Source organism: Tarenaya hassleriana, unplaced genomic scaffold (genome assembly GCF_000463585.1).
Source record: "Tarenaya hassleriana unplaced genomic scaffold, ASM46358v1 Cleome1, whole genome shotgun sequence".
Classification (NCBI taxonomy): Eukaryota; Viridiplantae; Streptophyta; class Magnoliopsida; order Brassicales; family Cleomaceae; genus Tarenaya; species Tarenaya hassleriana.
This window is the reverse complement of record NW_010960187.1, coordinates 11494502-11521667: the sequence shown is the minus strand read 5'-3', so window position 1 is coordinate 11521667 and position 27166 is coordinate 11494502. Positions and strand designations below refer to the sequence as shown.

General features: G+C 39.0%; 3 protein-coding genes across 3 annotated transcripts; 1 reads left to right on the top strand and 2 right to left on the bottom strand.

Moving 5' to 3' along the window:
* Positions 1–2474: 2474 nt before the first annotated feature.
* On the bottom strand, positions 2475–3525 carry LOC104825953 (nudix hydrolase 17, mitochondrial-like). Its single transcript, XM_010558414.1, has 4 exons — positions 3409–3525; positions 3182–3265; positions 2928–3056; positions 2475–2800 (listed from the first exon to the last, which is right to left on the bottom strand). The coding sequence occupies exons 1-4, from the start codon at positions 3523–3525 to the stop codon at positions 2669–2671; spliced, it is 462 nt and encodes a 153-aa protein (XP_010556716.1). The 3' UTR covers positions 2475–2668.
* Positions 3526–8747: 5222 nt separating this feature from the next.
* LOC109116399 (uncharacterized mitochondrial protein AtMg00810-like) lies at positions 8748–10079 on the bottom strand. The gene has a single exon (XM_019201772.1). The coding sequence runs from the start codon at positions 10077–10079 to the stop codon at positions 8748–8750; it is 1332 nt and encodes a 443-aa protein (XP_019057317.1).
* A 6152-nt stretch (positions 10080–16231) lies between these two features.
* On the top strand, positions 16232–23966 carry LOC104823681 (nuclear pore complex protein NUP155). Its single transcript, XM_010555363.1, has 13 exons — positions 16232–16593; positions 16796–16965; positions 17239–17365; positions 17460–17722; positions 17889–19539; positions 19633–19845; positions 19960–20207; positions 20644–21007; positions 21273–21469; positions 21611–21968; positions 22412–22630; positions 23159–23430; positions 23596–23966. Exons 1-13 carry the CDS (start codon positions 16435–16437, stop codon positions 23702–23704), a joined length of 4350 nt encoding a protein of 1449 aa, XP_010553665.1. The 5' UTR covers positions 16232–16434; the 3' UTR covers positions 23705–23966.
* Positions 23967–27166: the final 3200 nt, after the last annotated feature.

Sequence of the window (27166 nt, the reverse complement as noted above, 5' to 3'; positions counted from 1 at the left end):
TGGACTTAAATGGTGAAACTTGCATGCTCGGTTTCAACGTCCTAGAAGTTCAGGGGGAGAAAAGTCAGTGAAGTGTTCGGTGGAAAGTGAGGTATTTCTGACTTAACTGATCAAGCATTATGCTCTAATGATCTGCTGAATGATGTTATTAGATTTAAAATTTGAAAGATCCCAATTAATCTCGCATGTGTTTTCATTTGATTTTAAAAAAAATATATATATAAACCGGATTTGAGTTGAGTGGTGAAGTAATGACTAAGTTATTGGACAATGTGGAGCTGAAAAATCAGAGACTTGCAATCAATTTTGTGATGAGAAAGGAGGTGACGCTCATATTATCCTACTGCGAGTGTTGTTTTTAAGTGTTGAACAGAAAAATGGTGAGACAAAAGGTGTGCACTCCTAGATTCAAGAGGAAGATTCAAAATTCTGCAAGCCAGGTAAGTGTCTTAAATCTCTTCTCACTCAAGATTTTGGATTATTTCATACATGCACACAGGGGGAGAATGTGTAGATGATGATTCAGAAGATGAAGATAATGAGACGATAATGATTCCATCAATGGAACTGAGAACGTACAGGAACAAAAGAAAAAGACAAGGTCAAAGTGGTCAGAGTTACTTCAAATTTAAGTCAAACTTGTCTGAGTGAATGTGGAGAAATGTGTTGTTAAGTGAATCAAAGTCAAATATGTCTGAATCATGATGCGAATCTTGATGTGAAGTTGTGCTGAATTGAGAACATTTTTATGTGTGTGTGTGCATGATCTGAAATAACCAAAAAGGGGGAGATTGTTAGTGCAATTATTTGCACATGTGTTTTTTGGTTGTTAAGTAGTTATTGCAGGTTCAACAAACTTGAGAGATTTCAAGAGAAGAATCCGGCGAGATAGAACTCACGCAATTCTGAGGTACAACTGACGAGTTTGAGATAAAGTCAAAGACTAAGAGATTAAGATGAACTCAATTTCAACCACTTGGAGAGATTTTAGGAAAAGCAATCTGAAGATATAGAACCACGAAGTTAAGCCACGAAGTTTGGATTTGACTTGAAGAGATGAAGATAGAATCAAAGCCAAGAAGATTTGAGGAGATTTGAGATAAAGATAAGATCTTGGAGATAAGGTCAAAGGCTGAAGAGATAGAGTCAAACAAGAGATAAAGATGAGATCTTGAAGATAAAGATGAAATCAAAGAAAATCAAAGAGGAGTCTATCAAATCAATTCGTGGAGATCTAAGGCGAACTGGAGGAGCCTATATAAAGGAGAGAGCAAGTGCATATCAGTTCTCACGGAGAGCAAAGCATATTTTACTAAAAGAGAGTCTTTTTGTTGGTTAGTGATAACTCACTTTTGAGTGAGTGTGTATCTGAGGAAGAGACCGATTGGGCAAATCTCTTTCCTCTGGTGAGTGTTTGGGCGTGGATCTGAGGGGGGGACCTAATGGAAAAATCTCTATTCCTTTGGTGAGCGTTAATGTTTGGTAAGGTTTTTAATCGGTAGAATTCATTGTGAGAGTGAGTTGAAACTCAGGGGGAGTTTCATCTGGGTGTTGAGTAGCTCTAACAAAAAGTGAGTTGTACTTGACTTTTTCTCAAGTGAATAGAATTGATTAGTTTTTCCGTTTTACTCTTTGAGGGTCCAAACTTCTTCAAGAAGTATGGAGAAACCATGAGATCGGGGGTTCGATTCCTCGTGGCCTTCTTGTCTCTCATCTGTCGTCTGTCAATTACAACTGATTTATCTCTATGTATATGTTGTAGATTCGTGTGCGTGAGTTTGAGGTTTTTCTTGGTCCGTGATATTGTCCTGATATCGTTTTTGTCCGGCCCATTGGGCTTTGAGGCATTACAGTGTCCGGTGCTCGATCCGAAAGGTTGTAGGACAGGTTCTCCAAGAAAAAAAAATAGGAAAATGGACGAAAATTGATTTGCTATCTCTACATCGTTATAGCGAAGCTGCACGCGCTGCACAAGCGCGCGTCGGTTTTGTGAGCTGTATATTACACAAATAAAAAGCCCATTAAATCTGCCAATGATATAATGCCCTTACTAGTTGGGCCTCATAAAACTCGGTAAACCATTAATGGGCCTAACGCCCAATAGGAAAAGGTCTTGACAAGTCGTTTCCTAATGCAAGAATTTTGAAAATAAAGCCCAACAGCTGAAAACGAAATGGATGCTCCCTCCCATCATCTATTAGTAGATAATTGGAAATAAATTGTGCCCATAATATATTACAGTATGTACATGTCACATCAACATCATCATCATCATCATCACCATATGTATAATATTTGTCATTTTCTCCCAAAAAAAAAATCAAAATAATTATCGCTTATTTTAAAATATATCTTTGAGGGGACTTGTTCACCACTAGTATTGCAGTAACTGCATCTCTTTCATCTGTTTAGGTGGAAGTATATATATACATATATATATATATATATATATATACTTCCTAAGCAGAGAGGTATAGCACAAAAACAAAGACCAAATCACATGTCTTCATATGCTCATTCCTAATATAAAATCTAACATTTTTCTCTATGCACCAAACTTTTGCTAGTTTGGTCCGGTCTTTCTAATCCATACATTACGTCTAGATTTTTATATACAGATGGGATACATATATACATGACACGACATGACATGACATGACATGATGTATCATAAAATAGAGATGGTGATTGTTTCTTCATTGTCTTGCTTCATGGGAGAAGAAAGCCTCTCAGCCAAAACATCCAATGCTTCCTTCATCCACCAATCCCTACACGCTTCTCTTGCTTCACCCACTGTCATCTGCATGTGTATATATACACATACATATATGATATTCTTTTTTAAAGATCAACGCTTTACTTTGCATTATTCTGCTAGAAAATTCGATTTTGGAATTTTTTTTTTATATGAAAAAAAAAAGACTAACCCAAATTCTCTGACGAAGGTGTTGTTCGGGCCAGAGATCAAGTTGTTCTTTGACAAGGAGAGGGAACATTAGCCCTTCATAGAATGTGCCTCTGCTTTTGCTCAAGAAATCCCATTTCCCCAGTTGACTCTGCATATTTAAAAAAGATATCAAACCCAACAAAAATCCAATTGATAAAAATGTATAAAATTAAATTTCATAATTCATATTAATATACCCATTAAAATTAAAGATATCTGCAAACGGAACAATACCTCAATGCTGCCAAGAACTCCGGCTTCTTCTAGGGATTCTCTAGAAGCCGCTTCCTCTACAGATTCATCAAGCTCCCACCCTCCCTGCCCAATTTATTATTATTTTTTAAAAATTAACCAACAATTAGCTTTATAAAAATTATTAATAATTATTACAAGACAGATGCTAACAAGTTTCTGTTTGGTTCTTGAATTTTTTGTCAGAAGAAAGAGTTGAAAAAAAAAACCTTGGGAAACATCATGGCGTGACCCTTCTGGGAAGTGATAACAAGAACTTCGAGTTCATCACTGATGGTGCCGTCGCTGGATATCTTGAATCTGTACGTTCCCCCCCCCCCCCCCATTTTCCCCAATATTAGAAAGCTTTTGAGACAGATAAAAATAAAAAAGAAAATCAAGTAATTGGAAACTATAATTAAATATACAGTCAAGTGTTTTCCAGATTTACGATTTATGTAATAAAATATCCACCTAGTGGTGACCTAACCGGCAGCCAAATTTCGAGAACTGATGTACCACAATTTACCATCAAATACGAAGAAATCGATTAGCGATTCAATCACCTTTGTAAGGCATATGTATGCGCAGATCTACGTGTATATGTACGAGGGTATATGTATGAATTAACATGTGTGTATGTGTGTACATATACATACCCGACGACTTGGCGGCGACCCTTGTTGTATCTCTGAAACTGGCGACCCGTGCGAGAAACCACGCAAACCATCTTTATTTATCTCCCACGATTTATCAGATAATGATGAAGAAGAAGAGGAGGAGGAGGAGAGCTCTGTGGTTTTTTTGGGAAGGGTAATTAAAAGGCAAGAAAAAGGAACAAGAATCTGTTTGATTAATGGGCAGTGAATAAGAACCCACCAAAAGTTTTAATCTATTAAAGTTTATTGGGAAAGGTTGCGCCTGAAATATGAGAGAGTGACGACGACGACGATGGAGGAGGAGGAGGAGGAGTCAGGCAATGAGACAAAAAGCGTTGTCTCTCTCTGCCTCCAATGGCTTATCCTTTATATAGAAAACGGCCCCTCTCTTTTGTTTTCCTTCCGCAATTAATAAATATATTTATATTTATATGTTACAATACAGTAGATTCTCATGGAGTTTACAAATAAAAACCTCTGGAATAACAAATGAAACAAATAGTAAGAGAATGGAAACATGTAAGTTACATAAAAATAAAAAAAATCCCAAAAAAATTATTAAACTTTCAAATTTTAATAAAAAAAATACTAAACTTTTTATTTTATCAAATAAACATTAAACTTTTTTAATTTGACAAAATAAATATTAACTCTTCTACAATTGTCAAAATGACTGACGTGACACGACAAGATGCAAATACGTCAACTTTTTTTACAATCGAAAAAAAATTCATGTATTTTTTTAGATCACTAAAAAAGTTCAGCGTTTTTTTTATAATCACAAAAAACAATTTATGTATTTTTTTGGATCACTAAAAAATTTCAGTATTTTTTTAGATTCATTTGAAAAATTTAATATTTATTTAATAAAAATAAAGTTCGATATTTTTTTTCAAAATTAAAAAATTCATTATTTTTTTTGGATTTTTCCTAGAAAAAGTAAATAAAACCGACAGAAACGGTAATATTACATATAGAAACGGTAATATTACAGAAATGAGAAAATATTTATTAGTTTCTGTTATTACAAATCGTCTGTAGATATAGAATTAGGTGAATAGATCAAATGTGCAAAAACAGTAGGGCCATATAAAGAAATCAAATGGTTAGAAACAAGCCAATAATTGGGAACCTGTATGCTTTACTTAATAACATCACCATTCCGGGAAAGAGGCAGTTAAGTAATCGTGTGATTAAGAGATAGATTAAAAATAATTAAAAGTTGCTAATTGAGCTCACGTGACTCAACCTCTCCTCCCATTTGCTTCTCAATATTACTGGTTAAAGTTTTAAATTTTACCGGATGTGCCACGTGATATCCGCGCAGCAGTTAACGTCTATTTCGTATAATTGTACAGATATTTTTCCTCCTAATTTTATAAAGTGTATGTTCACCTTTTATATATAATAAAAAATCGAATTAGATTGAAAATACTAATTAGAATAGCAATTCTAATGGAATTATGAATCCTGTCTAGAAATTCTATTATATAGAGAAAATCTAATGAGATTAAGAATTATAATGGGATTGAGAATTATGATTGTTATATTTATAGTATTTGTTTGTTGATCTTTTGGGATTTGGTAACAGCTTAATTTTATAAGTTTTTTTTTGGTAAAAGTAAGTAGAAAACTTAATTTCATACGCTGTATACACACGCATTCATAAATGTGAATATATTTACTTGTTACGACGACTGCTTCTCGAATGTGTAATTTTTTTTATATAATATTTGCCCGATGGGGATTGTGTATATTTCGTATAAGGTTTCGGCTATAATATTTGAAATATAATATTTTGGAATTTTCCTTTTTTTTAGCATATATATGCATTATTATATGCATAAAGACAAATATATATGGTTATGGTATAGTATACCATACATAAACGTAGTATCATGGAATGTTGAAAGGGCCATACATGTATTGGCATATATATATGTGTGTATGTATATACATATGAGTATGTGTGTATATATAAAGTATTGATAATGGGGTACCACCGAAATTATTTCCGACAAATTAGGAATTAGAAAAACACACCCACGCAAGTACGAGGGCATCACGGGATTTGTGGTTCGACATATTAATTCTTATAGAACTTGTCCCTTATTTATTCTTTTAATATCGTTTTATAATTTGTTCATGTTCGTTGGGAATTAGACTAAGAAATCGTCTAAAAAAGTTTCGAGATATAATTACTTAACTTATATTATGTATTAATTCCGCCCTAAACAAAGATATGAAACCGACGTTTATTTATATATATATTTTTTTTACAACGGAGGACCTCTAACTGCTACCATTCGAAATTTATACCGCATTAAATTCAGATAATACACTACTCTTATGAATATACACTGCATAATATAGAATAATAATACTCAGCATGTATAAATATTAGATAAACTTTCCATCGTTTTCGATAACTATTGCGTTTTATTTTTATTTAAATTTTAAAATTTAACAATGACGTGCTGATGAGGCCCACCTTCCTTTTGAAACCATTCATCATGTCTCCTATTATCGTTACGTACATGAAAATTTAGTTAATAAATAGTCTCTGGAATGATAGGTTTGAGAAATTATTAGTGCGATTCTCACATGGATAATAAAGTTTTGATTAATAATTCAATTTATAAATAATATTTCATTATTGAGAATAATAATGATATAAATGGTTATTGGTTATGTGAGAACTGAGATTCAATTTCTGATGTTGCCGGAGCGGTTGGTCCATGAGAGACTGCTGCCTCTCCATGTGCACTGATGGACCCCTTTCTAGACAAGCATGGGGCAATTTGTTGGATCAACCATACAAGCGTATCAAAACAAAAATATAAAAAATATATCTTAAAAATCATTATTTAACTTACGTTGAAAATAACATTATAATAAAAATTCAGTTTAGAGTCAAAATGTATACGATTATGGACCCAAATCATTAAATGCATAAAATAAATCATTAACTGGCATATATTTAATCAATGATTATAAATTCACACATATCTCAATTCGTCGTGGAGAGTATAATTTAAACAAGCTATATTTGAACATATTTATACAACTTACCCAAAAAACATATATATACAAACTTGTCTTTTGAATATATTGTCCATGGCTATATATAAGCACATTTTTTTTTTAAAATTGAAACACGCACATACATACATAATCAATAAAACAAATGATGGTTGCGGTAAACTAAAATTTGCCATAAAACCGGGAAAAAAAATCACATACAGTATCCAAAACTTAATTTCTATATATATATATATATATATATATATATATATAATAAGAATATAATACTCATCTACGTACAAGAACATATGTATCGGTTCAAAAAATTATGTAATGTAATAAGCTAATCTTCATTCGGAATCGCTTTTTCCACTGATTTTCAAATCAACATTGAAAATGCGTGTAAGATTGCTGCTCCCGGATCGGAGGTTTACCTAGTTAGCGCATCCGAAGGGTAGCAGATAGAGAACTTCCGTTAAAAAAAAAAGCGTGTAAGATAAAAATAGAAATGGTACTATTTATGTCAAAGGTTGCATTGGGTCGTATGGTTAGGGATCACTCTCCATCCTCTTCTATCCGCTAATATTTTTTTTTTGTTATATTTTTTTTTCTCGCATATTGCATTTTTTTGTTGTAGAATAAAATCAAGAAATTAATTACAAAACTATGTACTACTTGACAAGCGGGGTTTCCTCACTGGATCCAAGTAGGATTACAAAGACTTTTGATGTCTCATCCTTTTCCCGTGACATATGCTTTACTTAATAACATCACCATTCCCATTTTTTTTTATAGAATGCATGCACAAATTTCCACCATATGATAAGTTATTTTAATTTCGGTTTTGTTATAAATATGTGAATAAATCCAAAAGTCGAAGACTTCAACCAACATCACACATTAAAAATCATGTGACGACGTTGACACGTGGCTAACTAATCCCCATAACGGCCTACAATAATAATGCGGTTTCACATTAGGAGTTTAATTTTTGGGTACCTATCCGAAAATAACTAATATTTTATTTTCCATTTGTTTTGTATTTTCTCTTTACAGGGCGAAGAAAATAGATCATGCAATATGAAATAAGATTTTAGGGTTTACGATTTATCCAATTTATATATACAAAAAATCACATGGTTTTCTTTTTCAGCCTTGGTCTTAGCATCTTGAATGTACATTGTCTTTGCATATGATTGCGAAGAGAAAGCAGCTGGCTAATGAACGGGAAATCATAGAAGTCTCTAAACTAATTGTATGAAATAACAAAGACAGTCAAAGTAAACCGATCAAAGCGAGAAAACATATACGGAGTATCTTAAAAACTGCCTTTTTCCTTTTTTTTTTCTTCTCTAAAGCAAAGAAGATTTCAGGAAAAGGGGAAACCTGAAGGTCCTGAACCATCGTATAAGCAAAATCTGGATCTCATTCTCCATCGAGTATTTTTGAAAGTTGTTGGATTATAAGAGAGAGTTCCACGTCTATGGGAAAAAGAAAGGACAGAGTCTTTTTTTTTTTTTTTGAATTACGTTCAACTATGAACCGACACCTTTAAAACTTGCACATTCAGACTAATCTTCATTCGCTCATTCGCCCCTGGATCAATATGCACTAGGCGGTACTTGGCACTTTATTATGCATCTTCTCCGTCCTGTTTATTGGATAACCGTAGAAGCCATGAGAGGCCAAAGAAGACCAGAGAGAAGTAAGGGAGAAGAAGATAGAAAAGCGTCGGTGTAGGGATTTTAGAAATTTTCTCTCACTTGTATTTTCCAGCAACACAAAGGTTGCTTTTATATACAATTCTCTGTTTGTACAATACGTATACATATACGTATTTGAAATAAATACATGTCACTTTCCTATACAACAACATCTAGCCTTTATCAAATTGGTGCGGGTTGTTGTGTTTGCTCCTCTGTACTTCCTGCAATTGTCAGATCATGCTTCCTTGTCTCATGCCTTTCATAATCCGTAACTATCGTCCGAGGATGTTGCGATGCTCCACATGTAGCTAATACTCCCCCGTCAAATCTTGAACTTCCATCAGGAAGAAAAAGATTTGAAATCTGTAATCTGCTGAGCAACGAATGGAAGAGCTTCGGTGGAATTGCCTTGGTCATGATATCTGCTAATTGGTGTTCAGCAGCAATGTGCAGCGGATGTATCAGACCAGCAACCAATTTTTCCCGAACAACGTGGCAATCAAGTTCGATATGCTTCGTTCGTTCGTGAAAAACGGAATTGGATGCGATATGAACAGCAGAATTGCTATCACAAAATAAACTGATTGGCAGAGGAATGCTGACACTTAAATCAGCAAACAGCTTCAACAACCAAGTAATCTCGCAAGTGGTGTTTGCGAGAGCCCTATACTCGGCTTCTGCGCTGCTTCGTGATACCGTCTGCTGCTTCTTAGCTTTCCAAGAGATAAGAGAGGAGCCGAGAAAAATGCAGAATCCCGTGACAGATCTCCGAGAATCAGGGCAGGAGGCCCAATCAGCGTCCGAAAAAGCTTGAAGTCGCAGATCAGCTTGAGCAGAATAGAATAACCCTTGGCCCGGATTGGATTTGAGATAGCGGATAACACGATGTGCTGCCTTCAGATGCTCTGTAGTTGGGCGATGGACAAACTGGCTGAGCTTATGAACAGAGAACGTAATGTCGGGTCTAGTAATGGTAAGGTAAAGAAGACGACCAACCAAGTTCCGATAAGAGACAGGGTCATCAAGCAGAGTACCTGAATCTTGATTGAGTTGTACATTCGGATCTATTGGTACAGAAACCGATTTGCAGCCAAGGTATCCAACATCCCGAAGAAGCTCGAGGCAATATTTACGTTGAGAGACTGATATACCAGAAGAATTTCTCGCAATTTCCAAGCCCAAGAAATACCGTAACGGTCCCAAATCTTTAACCTTGAAGTGACAGGAAAGCAGTGTCTTAAGCTCTGTAACAGATGAAGTATTGTCACTTACAATGATGATGTCGTCGACATATATCAGGAGAGCCAAAAATGCAGAATCAGTCCGTCGAACAAATAATGTGTGATCTGATTGCGACTGAGTGAAGCCAGCGTGGATAAGAACTGAAGAAAACTTCGCATACCATTGGCGAGAAGCCTGCTTGAGCCCATAGAGTGACTTATGAAGTTTGCAGGCTGCATTTGGAGGAAGAGCAGAACCAGAAGGTGGTGTATAACCTGGTCGGACAGCCATATAAAGCTCCTCATCCAAGTCTCCATGAATGAAGGCATTAGCAATGTCTAGTTGTGTAATGCTCTAGCCTTTTATAGCAGCTAATGCCAATATCGTCTTCACAGTCACAAGCTTGGCTACGGGAGAGAATGTGTCAAGATAATCGACTCCTTCCTGCTGGGTGAAGCCTTTGGCAACAAGCCTGGCTTTATACCGATCTATCGAGCCATCTGCCTTACGTTTTAGTTTATAAACCCACTTACAACCAATGGCACGCTTATTCGATGGCAAAGACACAATGCTCCAGGTGTTATTCTGTACCAAAGCTTGAAGTTCATCGTTCATAGCTTGCTGCCAGAGAGGGGATGATATAGCCGCCTTGAATGTTTGAGGTTCCGAGTCATGATCAATATTCAGCAAAAACTGTGAATATGGTGTTGACAGTTTGCTGGAACAGAGAACTTCAGACAAAGGATGATTAGTAGAGCAATGTTGAATAGAATTGCAATAATAATCAGAGAGATACCCTGGCCTTCGATGTATTCGCTGGGGTCGAAGAGGCTGATCAGGTGAAGAAGGAGACTGATCTTGTTCCACTGTTGATTCTGAAACATCCACTGGTAAAGAGGCAAAGCGAGAACCAGAGGATGCATGCTGTGAAGGAGGCATTTGAGCAGCTGAAATAGTTTCTGGCGCAAGAGAAGACATAGCTGGTACAGGAATGTCGAGATTAATAGGAGCTGGTAAAACAGCAGAAGCAAAAATTTCTGAAACACGATCCCTGCCAGAAAATTCCTGATCTGTGAAAGGGAATATGTCTTCATGAAACTTAACATGACGAGATATAAATATCTCATTGGTCTCCTTATCAAGCAGTTTGTAACCCTTATATCCAATAGGGTATCCAAGAAAAACAGCTGGTCTTGCTCGAGGAGAAAACTTGGATCTGTTTCTGTCAATAGTCGAGGCGTAACACAGGCATCCAAAAACACGTAGATGATCGTATGTAGGAGGCTTTCCCATGAGGACCTCATACGGTGTACGCTGATGTAAGACTGAGGATGGTGTTCTATTAATCAGATATGTTGCTGTCCTAATACAATCACTCCAATACTCAATGGGAATGTGTGATTGAAACATTAAGGCTCTAGCAACATTAAGAAGGTGTTGATGTTTGCGTTCAACAACCGAGTTCTGTTCCGGAGTATAAGCACAGGAGAAATAGTGATGGATTCCATTAGTGTTGCATAAGTCTGCGAACCGAAGCTCTGTAGCATTATCACTGCGTATAGCTTTAATGGACTTGTTGAATTGAGTTTTAATCAGCATAACAAACTGAGGAAAAACTGTCAAAACATCACTTTTGTGTTTAAGAAGATACACCCAAGATGCCCTAGAACAATCGTCTACGATTGTAAGAAAGAAACGGAAGCCATCAACTGAAGGAACTGAAAAAGGGCCCCAGATGTCGAGGTGTATCAGATCAAAAACTGCCGCACTGAGATTGCTCCTTGGTGAAAATGGCAATCTTCTTTGTTTCGCTAGATGACAGGTCTCGCAGTGACCAAAATCTACAGACTTAGAGAGGTGGAGATCGTTAGACAAAGTTCGGATCCTGTCAAAAGCGGGATGTCCCAAACGACGGTGCCAAACAGAAGAATCAACGAGCAATAATGAACAGGAAACATCACTGACCAGAGGTGACGAAGGAAAGCTCAGAACATAGAGATTCCGAAGCAACCTAGCAGTGCCAATCCTCAAACCCTGAATGGAATCCTGGATAATGCATGATGATTCGGTGAAGCAAACTGAATAGGAAGTGTTTCTCAGCAAAGCAGGGACACTCAAGATGTGAAAGGCAAATGACGGAATATACAAGACATCAGATAAAATCAGATGGTTTGTAATATTGATTGTTCCCACCATTGAAACCTGAATACGATCACCATTAGGCAAGGTCACCGTGATCGGGCTGCACTGAGACAGATCAGTAAACAGAGATTCATCTGGGCAAACATGAACTGAGGCACCAGAATCTATTATCCAACCATTTATATGCTGAACAGAGGAACCATCAATCGGGAAACAGAAGCCAAAAAGGATATAGTTACCATGGTTGGAAGAGTCGGCAGCACCGTGTCCTGTAATAGAAGGACGAGATCCCAGATTCATTTTGTCAGTAATCTGGCCGTAGAGCTGATGAATCTGAGCCACAGTCATGGTGTCCACATCAGGGAGTGAGGAAGACTTAACATCGCTTGTAAGAGTACCCACAACATGCTTGCGGGGATATGCAGGGGGCAGGCGTGAGAACTGACCAGGTCCTCTCGAAGAGAACTGCGGCGTGGAGGGTCTGTAGCCTTGCGGAAACCCGTGAAGACGGTAACACTTGTTGATCGTGTGGCCGTGAAGACCACAGTGGGTACACAAGGGCTTTGGCTTTCCTCTGGAGCTGTGTACAGCAGCAACTGGTCGAGCAGAAGTATCAACCAGGGTAGAGGTCTGCATAACAGGTTGATCAGAGATCAAAGGAGTCTTGATCGAGCGTTGTTGTTCATGCTGTGTTATCAGATGAAATGTCTTCTCGAGATCCGGCAGCGGGTCCAACATGATTATCTGACTCCGGATTGCATCATACGACTCATTCAGCCCGAAGAGAAAATCAATGACAAAGTCACGTTCGCTTTGTTCACGCCATTCCTGAGATATATTGCAGGAGCAGTTGCCGCATTTGCAGTGAGGTGGGGTTTTCAAAGCTTTGATCTCCTCCCAAATGGTGAGCAACTTTGTGTAGAAAGTGGTAACATCAAGAGATCCCTGTCGCAACCCATGCAGAAGTTGTTTGATGCTGTATAAACGAGGCGTGTTACTTTGTTTGAAGCGCTTGCACAGATTCAGCCAGATGTCATGAGCAGAGCTGAGATACAGAAGGCTTGTAGCAATGGTCGGCGAAACGGAGTTGATAAGCCAGGAGCTGACAACGACGTTGTTGCGGTACCACAGCTGCGCATCAGGATCTCCATCGTCAGGTCGTGAAATGGCACCGGAGACAAAACCCATTTTGTTTCGGCCTTCGAGCGCCATGGTAATAGAGCGACACCAGGTGTTGTAGTTTTCAGGTCCGGTAAGGCGATCATTCACGAGTTGAAGAGTGGTGTGATCAGTAGCTCCGAGAAAGTAATGGTTCCCATAATAATCGGTGGGAATCAATGGAGGAGGAGGAGGAGGAGCTGGTGCCGGTGCCGGATTAGAAGACGTAGCAGAGGTTTCGTCAGAGAAAGTTTGGTTGAAATCGGCCATGATAACAACAAAAGAAAAAAAAAAGGAATGAGAAAATCAAGTAGAGAAATCACCTACACAGGGCTCTGATACCATTTCAGGTTCCAAGAATCGAAACCGTAGAAGCCATGAGAGGTCAAAGAAGACCAGAGAGAAGTAAGGGAGAAGAAGATAGAAAAGCGTCGGTGTAGGGATTTTAGAAATTTTCTCTCACTTGTATTTTCCAGCAACACAAAGGTTGCTTTTATATACAATTCTCTGTTTGTACAACACGTATACATATACGTATTTGAAATAAATACATGTCACTTTCCTATACAACAACATCTAGCCTTTATCAAATTGGTGCGGGTTGTTGTGTTTGCTCCTCTGTACTTCCTGCAATTGTCATATCATGCTTCCTTGTCTCATGCCTTTCATAATCCGTAACTATCGTCCGAGGATGTTGCGATGCTCCACATGTAGCTAATAGATACAGAAACAAGCAGACATATTTAAAGATGAAGTCGGCTCTCCAGGCCAACCTGAAAATTTTGGATTAGAAAAACAAGTCACCTGCAGAAACAAGAGCACCACCTGTATTTGCCAGTCCCAGGAAGTTCAATGTGTAACAGGCCCAATCACCAGATAAGAACAAGTCCCCAAACCGTAAACCCACATCATTGGAAGGATCAGATAGCATAACACCTGACAGAGGCACAACTAGGTTTGAACTGTGAAGGCTTTGATGAATTTTTCTTGAGAGTTGAGAAACAAAAAAGCCCGGCCTCCTGACCTCAGACCCATGCTTGTTTAGATGTGTTGTGCTTCAATTCGAGTAGCCACCCCCCATTCACTTGATAGTTTTGTTTTTGGGTATCTGGACCAAGCTCAGATTAATCCTGGGAGCCGGCTAAACTCGGGTGAATGCCCTTCCCCAAACTCACTTGATAGTTAAGGTTTGTGACGACCACATAGATAGACGGATCCAGGATGAACACTATTTCCCCCCTGCAAGGAACCTTTAAATGGTTCTCCATAGACAAACACTTTCAATTGACAATACACAAGCAAAAGCTGACCTCCTCGCGACAGAGAGAACTGCCCCAAAATCAAAACCATCTCAGGGCTCCACATGGATTGATCGGAGTTCTTCGTACCCACTGAAATATGGACAGCCACCGTTTTATCTCTAGTCATCGAAATTCCACGGAAGCAAGGAGGAAAACCGGATCGAAACCTCAAGAGCGGCATTCTCCCGCTTCTCATACAGCGATTCTGCTTCTGAATCCTCTCCGGGTCATCCCAGACCGCGACCTCCTCAAATCTTGGACGACCGAAACTTGAATAATTCAACGTCTGGGCAAAAAACCATATATGGTCAAAAGCAAAGGAGTGAAGCGAGGCCTAACAGAACCCGATTTCAATTTCCGGAAGAACGACTTCTGATTTATAAACTAAATACGAAATTCGACGAATGAGGTTTCATCTTTTTCTCTTTGCTTTTCGATTTTCCGCTTTTCCCCGTTTCGTCGAGGAGTTTAATCGTGTTCTTCGGAACGAACTGGGGTGGGAAGTTGCAAAGTGGCGCGTGGACGCGTGTTCCATAATGCAAAATGACAAATTTACCCTCACGCTATCGGGGGTTCATGTTTTCCGAGTTTTATACTCGGACCGTTGTTTCTTTTGATGAAAATTATATTCAATGGTTTGATCGCTCGGTCTTTTAATAAGGTTATAACTATATTCAATGGTTTAATTGCATTTCTTCACCACATTGAGTTTTGTGTTGGAAACTATGGAATTCATCTTTCAGAATACAAAACACAAACTGTGTCTAATCACCAGAATTCAAGAAAGAGTTTAAAAAAATTATCCATCTAGCCAAAATCTGGGCTTGCATTGAATGTGTTGTTGGATATGATGGTGCTTTATACACACATATATATATATATATATATATATATATATATGTATATATATAAAGATAACTCTCGTATGAACCATTTTGTGGATCCAATGCAATAATAAATACAATTCTACATTGTTTTTAAAGTATTCATCCGGTGGCATGGTTTTACATTCTTCTATTCTATTACCACCTTTTCTAATAAAGTTTTTTTGGAATATATTAAAATGGCATACAAATTACCCTACATCCTAAATCCTTTGAAAAATAAATATATTTAAAGTTTGATGTAGTCCATATACTAAACATATAATTTTCATAATTTCGATATAATCACATATTTACCATATCGACATCATGACTATAGTTATCAACTTATCATCGTCATCACGCCAATATGATATATGAGCTAATCATTCGGTCTTCTTTGCATGGTACAAAAGTATGCAACACAAATCGTTACAATAATGATGACGCGACAGCATTTTCCACATGTTTGTTTTTTATTTGCTCGCGTGTAAAAATATTTTATTAACGGTTTGAATAACACGATATTTCCCATGTCGGATGGTATATATCCACGCAAAAAAAAAAAAAAAAAAAAAAAAAAAAAAAAAAACCCATGGAGAACTGTTGTCGGGGAAATATACTAAGCCTAAAATCAATGGATTATTACATTAGAACTACGCAGCCCACCTTTTTTTTAATTTATGTAAATCATAATCTCAGATGTAATAATAGTATTGCCATTCAAGACATCGAGTGTGTATGGTATATAATCCCGGTTTGATTTCAACAAGTCAACGACCGATTTATTCATAACATTTATCATTTATGTGTTAAATTATTATTTATTAATCCGAATAAATTATGTATCTATTGCTTTGCCTTTTATTTAGTTTCGACCCGGTATCAAGAAAAGGAAAGCAGATTTTGACCCGACCCGGAATAAAGGGAAAAGGAAAGAGGCAAAAAAACCCTTATTTCATAAACCCCTGCTCGAAACTTAAAACTGCGAGCGAGAGAGCTCGCAGACGCATTTCTCTCAAATTGAAAATTTTCGCTCCCAATTTTTGAACGTTCCCGCTCTCGGTTACGTGAGCTCCGAATCCAATCCAAGGTTTTGATTTTCTCGCCGCTGAGAACTGTACGATTCTAGGGTTCTCTGGTTCAAATTGCTTCTCGCGTTCTTCCTGATTTTCTTGGAAGATGTTGGCGGAAGAGGAGATTGTGATGCGGGATGTGACGAATGCTGGGCTCGTCGTCAGCGACCGCATTGGCCGAGAAGTTGCTTCGCAGCTCGACCTAGAAGAAGCTCTCGAAGCTTCCAGATACGCAAGTCACCCGTATTCTACTCATCCCAGAGAGGTTAGCATCACGAACTAATCGACTTCCTCCTATCGCAATTTATTTGTTTCGTTGTTTTGAGCTTTGGGGTTCTTGATTGAATGTGAGAAGGGTTCTTGATTTTGAGTGGAATGACCGGAATATATTCGGAATGGTGTTTTTAGGGTTTTAGGGCTTATTATGTTCGAGCTTTTGTCACTGACGTGTTTCGAATTTGTTGCAGTGGCCGCCATTGATTGAAGTGGGCGATACATGGGAATTACCTTCTGTGCTCATTGAGAGATATAATGCAGCTGGAGGCGAAGGCACCGCTCTGTGTGGAATATTTCCAGAGATACGTCGGGCGTGGGCATCGGTTGATAATTCTTTGTTTTTGTGGCGTTTTGACAAGTGGTAAATATGACCTTTTTTTTCATAACGTAAGATGGCCTATTTCGTTTGAAGTAGTTATGGGTGTTACTGTAGCCCTAGACCATCTCAATAGTTCCAATGCGAAGCAAGTGAACTCAGTCGAGTTTCAGTATGGGTTTGGGGGGCAATAGGCCTTCGATTGTTGGTTTTCGGCTGCACTTATTCATTCTTGAAAGAATTTATGCATATATTCTCCTGAGATTTGAGCTTTTTCGGGTTTGCTTGAATGTTTTCCTATGCACACGTGTTAATCAGGGATGGGCAATGTCCAGAGTATAGCGGGGAGGAGCAGGCTATTTGTGCTGTCGGTCTTGCGAAATGCAGACCTGGAATTTTTGTTGAAGCTATTCAATATCTCTTGCTGCTGGCGACTCCAGTTGAGGTATCATCATTTAACAGCCATCAATCTGTTCACCACTTATTTATTTGCTTAACATTTATAATTTTCTGAGAATATCTCTTGCTATTGTTGTTAGCTGGTTCTCGTTGGAGTGTGCTGCACTGAGGGACCTGATGGTAGAGATCCTTATGCTGAAATTTCGCTGCAGCCTATGCCAGATTATACAATATCCTCAGATGGAGTGACAATGACATGTATTACGTGCACTGATAAAGGCCGTATTTTCCTAGCTGGACGTGATGGTCACATATATGAACTGCTTTACACGACCGGCTCAGGGTGGCATAAACGCTGTCGCAAAGTTTGCCTTACCGCAGGTGTTGGCAGCGTGATCTCAAGGTACATATACAGATTTGTGCTTTCTGCTGTCTCTGCTACTGCATGTGGTATGAAGCGAGCTTCTAGAAATTCATTTTGTATCTAGAGTTATAATCTTCAACTCCTTGTTATGGTCTCATTCTTTATGACATGTTTTAGCATTAACATCAATCATGCCGGTTTTTAGGTGGGTTGTTCCGAATGTATTCAAGTTTGGAGCTGTCGATCCTGTAGTGGAGATGGCTGTTGACAATGAAAGGCAAATTTTATATGCCCGCACTGAAGAGATGAAACTTCAGGCGTACATTTTTGGGCCAAATGGGGAGGGCCCTCTTAAAAAGGTGGCAGAAGAAAGGAATCTATTAAATCAAAGGGATGTGAGCCATGGAGGTCAGCAGTCAGCAGCTGCGAGGGGCACAGGTCGATCTAGCAAGCCATCTATAGTTTGCATTTCACCATTGTCCATGCTGGAATCCAAATGGTTGCACCTCGTTGCTGTGCTATCAGATGGCAGGAGAATGTATCTTTCCACCTCATCAGGTGGAACTGGTGGAAATGTTAGTTTCAGCGGGTTCAGCAACAACCGTCAAACTCCGAATTGTTTGAAGGTAGTAACTACTAGACCATCTCCTCCATTGGGGGTCAGTGGTGGGATATCCTTTGGAGCTGCATCTCTGGCTGGCAGAAATCAGAATGAGGATCTTTCAATGAAGATTGAAACAGCATATTATTCTGTAGGAACTCTTGTGCTTTCGGATTCCTCGCCACCTACTATGTCTTCTCTTCTTGTTGTGAGCAGAGATTCAACTTCGCACACTCATTCTGGCAGTACGGGACCAAGTTCAAGGAGTTCCCGGGCTTTACGGGAACTGGTGTCTTCTTTACCTATTGAGGGCCGTATGCTTTTTGTAGCAGATGTGCTCCCTTCTCCTGATACTGCTGCCACTGTGCAGTCATTATATTCAGAACTTGAATATTGTGGACTAGAAATCTCGGGAGAGTCATATGAAAAGGCTTGTGGAAAGCTCTGGGCTAGAGGTGATCTCTCCACCCAGCATATCTTGCCGAGGAGGAAGATTGTTGTTTTCAGTACTATGGGCATGATGGAGCTGGTTTTTAATAGGCCAGTTGATATCTTGAGAAGACTTCTGGAATCCAACTCTCCAAGATCATTTCTAGAAGATTTCTTCAACCGCTTTGGAGCAGGTGAAGCCGCTGCCATGTGTTTGATGTTGGCCGCTCGTATACTCTATACTGAAGATCTTATCAGTAACATTGTGGCGGAGAAAGCAGCGGAAGCTTTTGAGGACCCTAGAATTGTGGGAGTGCCACAGCTTGAAGGCAGCAGTGGATTCTCAAATACTAGAACAGCAACTGGAGGTTTCAGCATGGGGCAGGTTGTTCAAGAAGCTGAGCCCATCTTCTCAGGTGCTCATGAGGGGCTCTGCCTGTGTACATCAAGATTACTATTTCCTCTCTGGGAACTTCCTGTGATGTCGAGAAAAGGCAGCTCTGGTTCGATGTTTGAGGATGGCGTGATGGTTTTCCGACTTTCTATCGGTGCTATGCATGTGCTTGAAAGCAAGATTCGGTCATTGGAGAAGTTTTTGAGGTCTAGACGAAACCAGAGAAGGGGGCTTTATGGTTGTGTTGCTGGATTAGGAGATGTAACCGGATCTATTTTGTATGGTAATGGTACAGCTCTAGGAACTGATGAGAGGACTATGGTGACGAACTTGTTTGGAGCATATTCAAGGAGTATTGAGTCCAACGGAGGCGGGTCGTCGAATAAAAGACAACGATTGCCTTATAGCCCTACTGAATTGGCTGCCATGGAGGTAAGAATTTGTTAGATGCTTTTATGTCTGGTTGTCAGTTACGTGCCATAAATTTATTTTATTGGTTTGGTAATTGGTCTTGTCATCCTACAGGTAAGGGCAATGGAGTGCATTAGACAGCTGCTTCTTAGATCTGCAGAAGCCCTTTTCTTGCTCCAGCTTCTTTCTCAACATCATGTTGCAAGGTTAACTCAGGATCTAGATGCAAACCTAAGGCAAGCTTTAGCTCAGTTAACATTCCATCAACTTGTTTGTTCTGAAGAAGGTGATCAAATTGCAACAAGGCTTATATCTGCTCTAATGGAGGTACTACTCTTTGAACGAAGCTTTATAATGCTAAACACACTCTTCTTGGTGTTGATCTTATAGAATTGATCCTTCATGTTTCATTGAGTAACACGGATCTGCATGTTCATCCAGTATTATACGGGACCCGATGGTAGGGGGACAGTTGATGATGTTAGTGGGCGATTACGGGAAGGCTGCCCAAGCTATTTCAAGGAGTCCGATTATAAATTTTTCTTAGCTGTTGAATGTCTTGAGAGAGCTGCTGTAGCATCAGATGCTGAGGAGAAGCAGAATCTTGCTAGAGAGGCCTTCGGTTTCTTGAGCAAAGTACCTGGTTCTGCAGATCTCCGAACTGTTTGCAAACGCTTTGAGGAACTAAGGTTCGTTTTTCATTCAAGTAGAAGTATATGACTGTAGTTTTGTTGCTGTTGCCCCAGCTCAATTTCCTTTTTATCTTTTCTGGCCTTTTGCGTTTCAAAAAGAAGGTAGGTTTTAAGCCTGAGATGAATCCCTTTTAGCTTTACAGGACTAAAATATTTTTGTTTTAAAATATCTTCAAATAACCTTTAATTTTTAAAAATAGACTTTAAAAGTGAAAAAAAAGAAAAAAAAATAGTTTAAGGCATAAATCTAGAAGTTCACAGTTAACATTAATGATTAAAGAAGAATAGAGCAGAAGCCCTATAAAATGAATCAAGGCAAAAGCACATAGCTAAAGCCGGAATCAAACTAACTCTAAAACATGTTTTATTTATGTTTCGTCTAGCCATTTTAAATATCATTTGTTGGGTTTTCACTCTGATAAAAACTCTACAGGTTCTATGAAGCTGTTGTCTGCTTACCTCTTCAGAAGGCCCAGGCTCTCGATCCTGCAGGTGATGCATTCAATGACCAAATAGATGCTTCCCTTCGAGAACATGCTCTTGCCCAGCGTGAACAGTGCTATGAGATAATTGTTAATGCTTTGAGATCTCTGGCTAGTTCCGTGCTGGACAAGGCTGTAAAGAGACAATGTATATGCCAAATTGTTCATCTTGGTGTACAGTCAACTGACAAAGCATTCAGAGAATACCTATACAAGGCCATGATAGACCTGGGTCTAGAAAACGAGCTGCTGGAGTATGGAGGTCCAGATTTGGTACCTTTTCTCCAGAACGCTGGCCGTGAGCTTACACCAGAGGTTGGTTCTAAGCTTTAGACCTGATTGTTTTGTTTTAATGGTGGTGACTGTGGCTCTTTTTTTCTTTACCAGAGATATGTGGCATAACCCTAATGGATTGTTTTGGTTGTTTTACCCAAAAGCTCCATAGCTAAGGAAATCAAAGCCTAAAACTAACAGCCAATAATTCGTAGCTGACTGCAAACATGACAACCAATCATAGCTTTAACATCGGACATGCAACTGTTTTCCATGAACTTCTCACGTTTGTCCCCCTCTTTCTCAGGTCCGAGCTATGCCTTCTGGGGCACCTTCCCCGGGCCAAATTGGAACACAGATTCCTTTGAATCAAGCAAAATACTTTGATCTTCTAGCAAAATATTATGTGTCGAAGAGGCAACATTTGCTTGCTGCACATGTGCTTCTAAGGCTTGCAGAAAGACGTGCTCTTGATTCAGGGGATAATCCTACTCTTGAACAAAGGTAAACCATTGTGTTTTATCTTATGCCATGAAGATTATCTTGAGAGACGTTGGCTGGATACTTCAATTTTTTTCTCCCCTGCTTACCGTTTAGCTCTAGGGTATCCCGCTTCTCTCTCTAATGTGTTACTGTACACTGTAGGCGACAATATCTAAGTCATGCAGTTCTTCAGGCCAAGAATGCAAGTAACAGTGATGGTTTAATAGGTTCAGTTCGAGGTGCTACTGAAAGTGGGTTGCTTGATTTGCTTGAAGGAAAACTTGCCGTTATTCAGTTCCAAATAAAAATAAAAGAGGAATTGGAAGCTATAGCTTCCAGGTTGGAGGCCCCAGTTTCCATGCAGGACTCTGGCAATAACGGGCCAGTACCCGACAGTGGTCCTAGTGCTGATGCCAGTTTAGCAAATGCAGCAAAAGAGAAGGCTAAAGAGCTGTCTTTGGATCTGAAAAGCATAACAGAGCTGTATAATGAATATGCTGTTCCGTTTGAATTCTGGGAGGTAAGCCTAGATAGGGTAGCTTGACAAAATACAGAATAGCTTATTTTTAATGAAACCATAGACCAAACTTCTCATGCTCTTAGATTTACAAGTGACCATGGAGAAAGGGAACCCCTAGTGGTTTGCCTGATCTGTAGCCCAATTGATAATTGGGCAGTCTTTTAGGTTAACAGTTCCTGGTGTAGCTTCACCATCGAAAAGTTGTCAACTGTCCAAGTTGATCATGATTCGCTTTTTACTAGGTGAGAGATTATAAAATGATTTCGAAGTCCTTGTGGATCATGTCCATCAATATCCCTGTTTTAAATGATAGGTCATAGGGCAACCCATCTCTGAGGAAAGATTAGTGCTGTCTTATAGCTTTGTATTAGCATAGTTCCTTTTGTCTTTGCTAATTGCTTTCTTTTCCGCTACCTGATTGCTTTTCTCTCTTTCTTTTCCAGATCTGTCTGGAAATGCTGTACTTTGCAAACTACACTGGTGACGCTGATTGCAGCATTATAAGGGAAACATGGGCTCGACTCATTGACCAGGCTCTATCACGAGGTGGGATAGCTGATGCATGTTCTGTGCTGAAGAGAGTGGGCTCTCGTGTATATCCTGGCGATGGAGTTGTTTTACCCCTCGATGTTTTGTGCCTTCACCTTGAGAAAGCCGCACTTGTAAGTTTCCTCTCACTGTCACACTCTACCCTGACTAATGATGTCCTAAACCAAGTAGTTGATATTAATCATCAGCCTTTTCCTTGCGTCATAAACGGAATAGTATGTATGCACGTATTCCCTCTTAAACTTTAGCCTATGCATATGCATATACTCATTTTACATGCTTATACATATATGGATAGGTGTTTGATTGCATGTATGCTCGTAACTGTGTTTATGCGTGCACATGTATAGATGTTTGCAGTTGTTTGTTTTTCATCATTATATACATATACACATACATGAAGCTGTTTGTCCATGCAATACCATACACACTAAATTTCTTTTACAGGTTTTACACATACATGCGTAATGTCCATATATTATAGAGATTCGCCTGCATGTATTTCTGCGTATATGGAGGCACATGTTAAGGAAGGGGAAGAACTAAGAAGTTGTGACATACAGTACAGATAGAAAAAAAAAAGAAAAGATGTAGAGAAGTAAGCATAGTAGTAGTAATTAAAAATGTCATGGTGGATGCAGGAGAGAAAGGAAACGGGTGCGGAGGCTGTGGGAGACGAAGACATAGCAAGGGCTCTAATGGGGGCTTGCAAAGGAGCGGCTGAAACTGTGTTAAACGCTTATGACCGTTTATTATCAAACGCAGCCATTGTGCCATCTCCTAACCTCAGATTACGTCTACTGCGGTCAGTAGTGGTGGTGATTCGTGAATGGGCAATGTCGGCGTTTTCAGAACGGATGGGCACAATCCCCAACCAACGCCTACGAGATAAGATCGCCAATGCTTCAAACAGGCAAGTGGGCTTCCCCTCCTTTTCTGCTGTTGACGATGATGATCATATGTCATATTCTCTAATGTTATGGATTGAAACGTAAAATGGCTGAAAACCCGATAAAATGCATGAAAGAAGTAACATATTTGATCGTGTTTTGGGTTGGGAACCGATCGAAACAAACAGGTACATGACAGAGGTGAGGAGATTGCCACTTCCGCAGAGCAGAACGGAGGCTGTCTACGCTGCTTTCAAAGACCTCGACGATTCTCTCTCATCTCCTTTCTCCTTCTGAACCTCTCTTCTCTTCTCGGCATCTACTTTTGTATTCCATTCATGCCTCATTTTAAAAAAAAAAAAGATTCGAGAGAGAGAGTCTGATATTTTTTTTTTTTAATTTCTTTCCAAATAAAAATAGATTTTGGGGCATCTCTGTAATATTATAACTCGGGGGGACAGAAAAGAGGGATCATTGTGTTTGTCGGCATGTTGTTCTGTAATCTGTTTCTGCCCACAAAAAGGGGTATTTGTTATTATTATTTGATCTTTTTAGGTTATGGCCATTGGGCATGTCGTGTTTATTTCTTGCTTGGCGCACTTGTTAGCAAAAATACCATATGTTAATCTTTATCTATATATTATTATTTAAGGAGGGAACCGATTCCCGGCAATATGATAACGATCAATTTAGCAAGTGTAACGGTAAAAAAAAAGTCCAATCCAGAATTTTATTAAATTAATCATTCAACATTAATCAGTCGAAATTTTTAGAGTTTCAGCTCACCTCCGACCTGTCCGCCATTTCTCTGGTTCTCTCTCCGACAATTGCGATCAAAGTGAAGGAAATGAAACAAAATCCATGACCTCTTCGTCGCATGCAACGATGGCGCGTGATCAACACTGGCCGCTCCTCCCACGCGTCGGAGATGCTGGAGATATGGGTGTAAACCAAGCGGGACAATTGCAAAAATAACATTAAATGTCGATTTCATTTACAGCCCATACCCTCGCACAGTAACAAAAAAACGGTAACATCAGATATACCCTTATAAATGTAGAATCCCTATAATACCCTTTCTTTATTTATATAATATTATAATATACTAAAATAAATAAAATATAGATCTACTTTTTACCTCATTTTCTCTCTCCTCTTTATCGTTGTCTCCCGCCATACATCGCGTTCTCTCTCTTCGAGTTTTTCTTCTTCTCTCTCTTGAATGTCTCTTCTCCGGCGCGATTTTCTGGCAAATTTGCTGCGAAAAACAAGTGAAATCTCCAAGAAACTCATCCAATAAACGTAGATCCCGTTAATAGGTAAGTTTTTTTTAAAGCCGATATATATTTTGGGTATTTAGGGTTTTTTAATTTTCGTATTTGTATAATATAGATGAGTCAAATGTAATATATATATATATATATATATATCAGTTAAACTGGTCAAATTAACTCGTCACATTGGTGAAAGTGACCATTTTGTCCAACTGGTCAAACTCGTAGAACTCGTCAAACTCGACAAACTCGTCAAACACGTCAAACCAGTTTCACCATTTTGTGTTTATTTTGTACAGGCATAATGGCTGTAAGTGATGAAAGAATGACAATTGTTTATTACAAGTCTGGTGGCAAGTGGATAATGAATGCAAGTGGAGAATATGAATGGGAAGGAAAAGTTAAAGATGCCAAGGGTGTGATATTCCTTTTTCCTCCGACAGATTTGACATACAGACATCTGGTTGAGGAGTTACATTCTGATATGAATGTGGACAAAGGAAAAGCAAATATTCAGCTAAGTTATCTACCATCAATAAAAGGAAAATGTGAGCCGATTTACATATGGAATGACAAGCAAGTGTTTATTTATCTCATGGACAAAATAAACGGAGGAAGAAGCATGCTTCACGTGGAGATTGAAAAAGTAAATTTGAGAAGTGAATGTGAACAAGAAATTGTTATGCAATACATTCCGGATTCCGGTAGTGGTGTTGGTATTGGTGTTGGACCATATGGGGCTGTGCTTTATGCAGGTTATAATAAGAATATGATTCAGAGTCCCGATTTCAAGAGTAAAGGTGCGAGTAATACGATACAATTTATAGATGATCTGGATGATGAACATACTATTGTTCAAGAAGATGAAATGAATGGAGAACATGCAATTGTTTTAAAAGAGGGACCTGCAACTGAAACCCATAAAGTTGGCTTTGGTGATGGAGATGGTGATGGTGAGAATAATATGGCCATTGTAGCTGTGGAGGACACATCGTTTTCTCTTTCAGTATTCAATTTTAGTGATGGATTGAATATAAGTATTGGCTATGAGTTTGATAATAAGGCAGCAGCTCAGGAATATGTACGGAAAGGCGCTGTTAAAGCTTGTTTCGGTTTTTCTACAGTGAAGTCTGACAAGAAGTTGTGGGAATTAAGATGCAAGTTTTATAGATCGGGTTGTGCTTGGAAATTACGCATTGCAGCGATTCAGAATTCCGAACGTTTCAGTGTAAGATCATATAATCCCGTTCATAGTTGCAGACCTGTATCCGAATCCAAAAAAGCTGTGCAAGGTTCAGCGAAGTTGGTTAGAGATGTATAAACCAAGCGGGACAATTGCAAAAATAACATTAAATGTCGATTTCATTTACAGCCCATACCCTCGCACAGTAACAAAAAAACGGTAACATCAGATATACCCTTATAAATGTAGAATCCCTATAATACCCTTCCTTTATTTATATAATATTATAATATACTAAAATAAATAAAATATAGATCTACTTTTTACCTCATTTTCTCTCTCCTCTTTATCGTTGTCTCCCGCCATACATCGCGTTCTCTCTCTTCGAGTTTTTCTTCTTCTCTCTCTTGAATGTCTCTTCTCCGGCGCGATTTTCTGACAAATTTACTGCGAGAAACAAGTGAAATCTCCAAGAAATTCATCCAATAAACGTAGATCATAGGTATGTAGACACTGATTGATGATGGACTAGCTGGTAGTAGATCATTAATAGAATCTGCATTTGTTTTGTTCGTTCTGTTTTGTCTCTTTTGTAGGACATGGCGTCAACCGGTAGCGTACCGAGTTTGACGTTGCGATCTATCCTTGAGAAGGATAAATTGACTGGGACGAACTTCTTAGACTGGTATCGTAACTTGAGAATAGTTCTCAAGCACGACAAGAAGTCATACGTCCTGGAAGAGGCTCTACCACAAGAGCATGCGGCCAATGCCACGAGAGCCGTCAAGGATGCTTGGCAGAAGCATCAGACTGACGACAATGAGATCTCCTGTCTCATGTTGGGAAGCATGGCCCCGAATCTGCAAAGGCAGTTTGAGGGGAAGAACGTGTTTGATATGATCAATCAGCTCAAGACCATGTTTGAGGAGCTAGCGCGTACTGAAAAGTACAAGACGTTGAAAGCTCTGGTGAAGACAGAGATGCCGAGAGGTAGCTCTGTCAACACCCACGTCCTCAACATGAGAGCTCATGTTGAAGAACTTGAGCGTATGGGAGTGAACCTCGATGGTGACTTGGTTGCAGACTTGATCCTGATGTCATTACCCGAGGACTATAACCAGTTCGTGATGCAGTACCATATGCACGGGATGACTAAGAGCTTAGCCGAACTGCATGGGATACTGAAATCGGCCGAGCAGGATATCGTGGTGCCCAAGACTGTGCTTGCTGTTGAGAAACTCCAGCAAGAAGCGGCGGGGTAAAGCCAAAAAGAAGGCGGCGAAAAAGCCAAAAGTTGCCTCT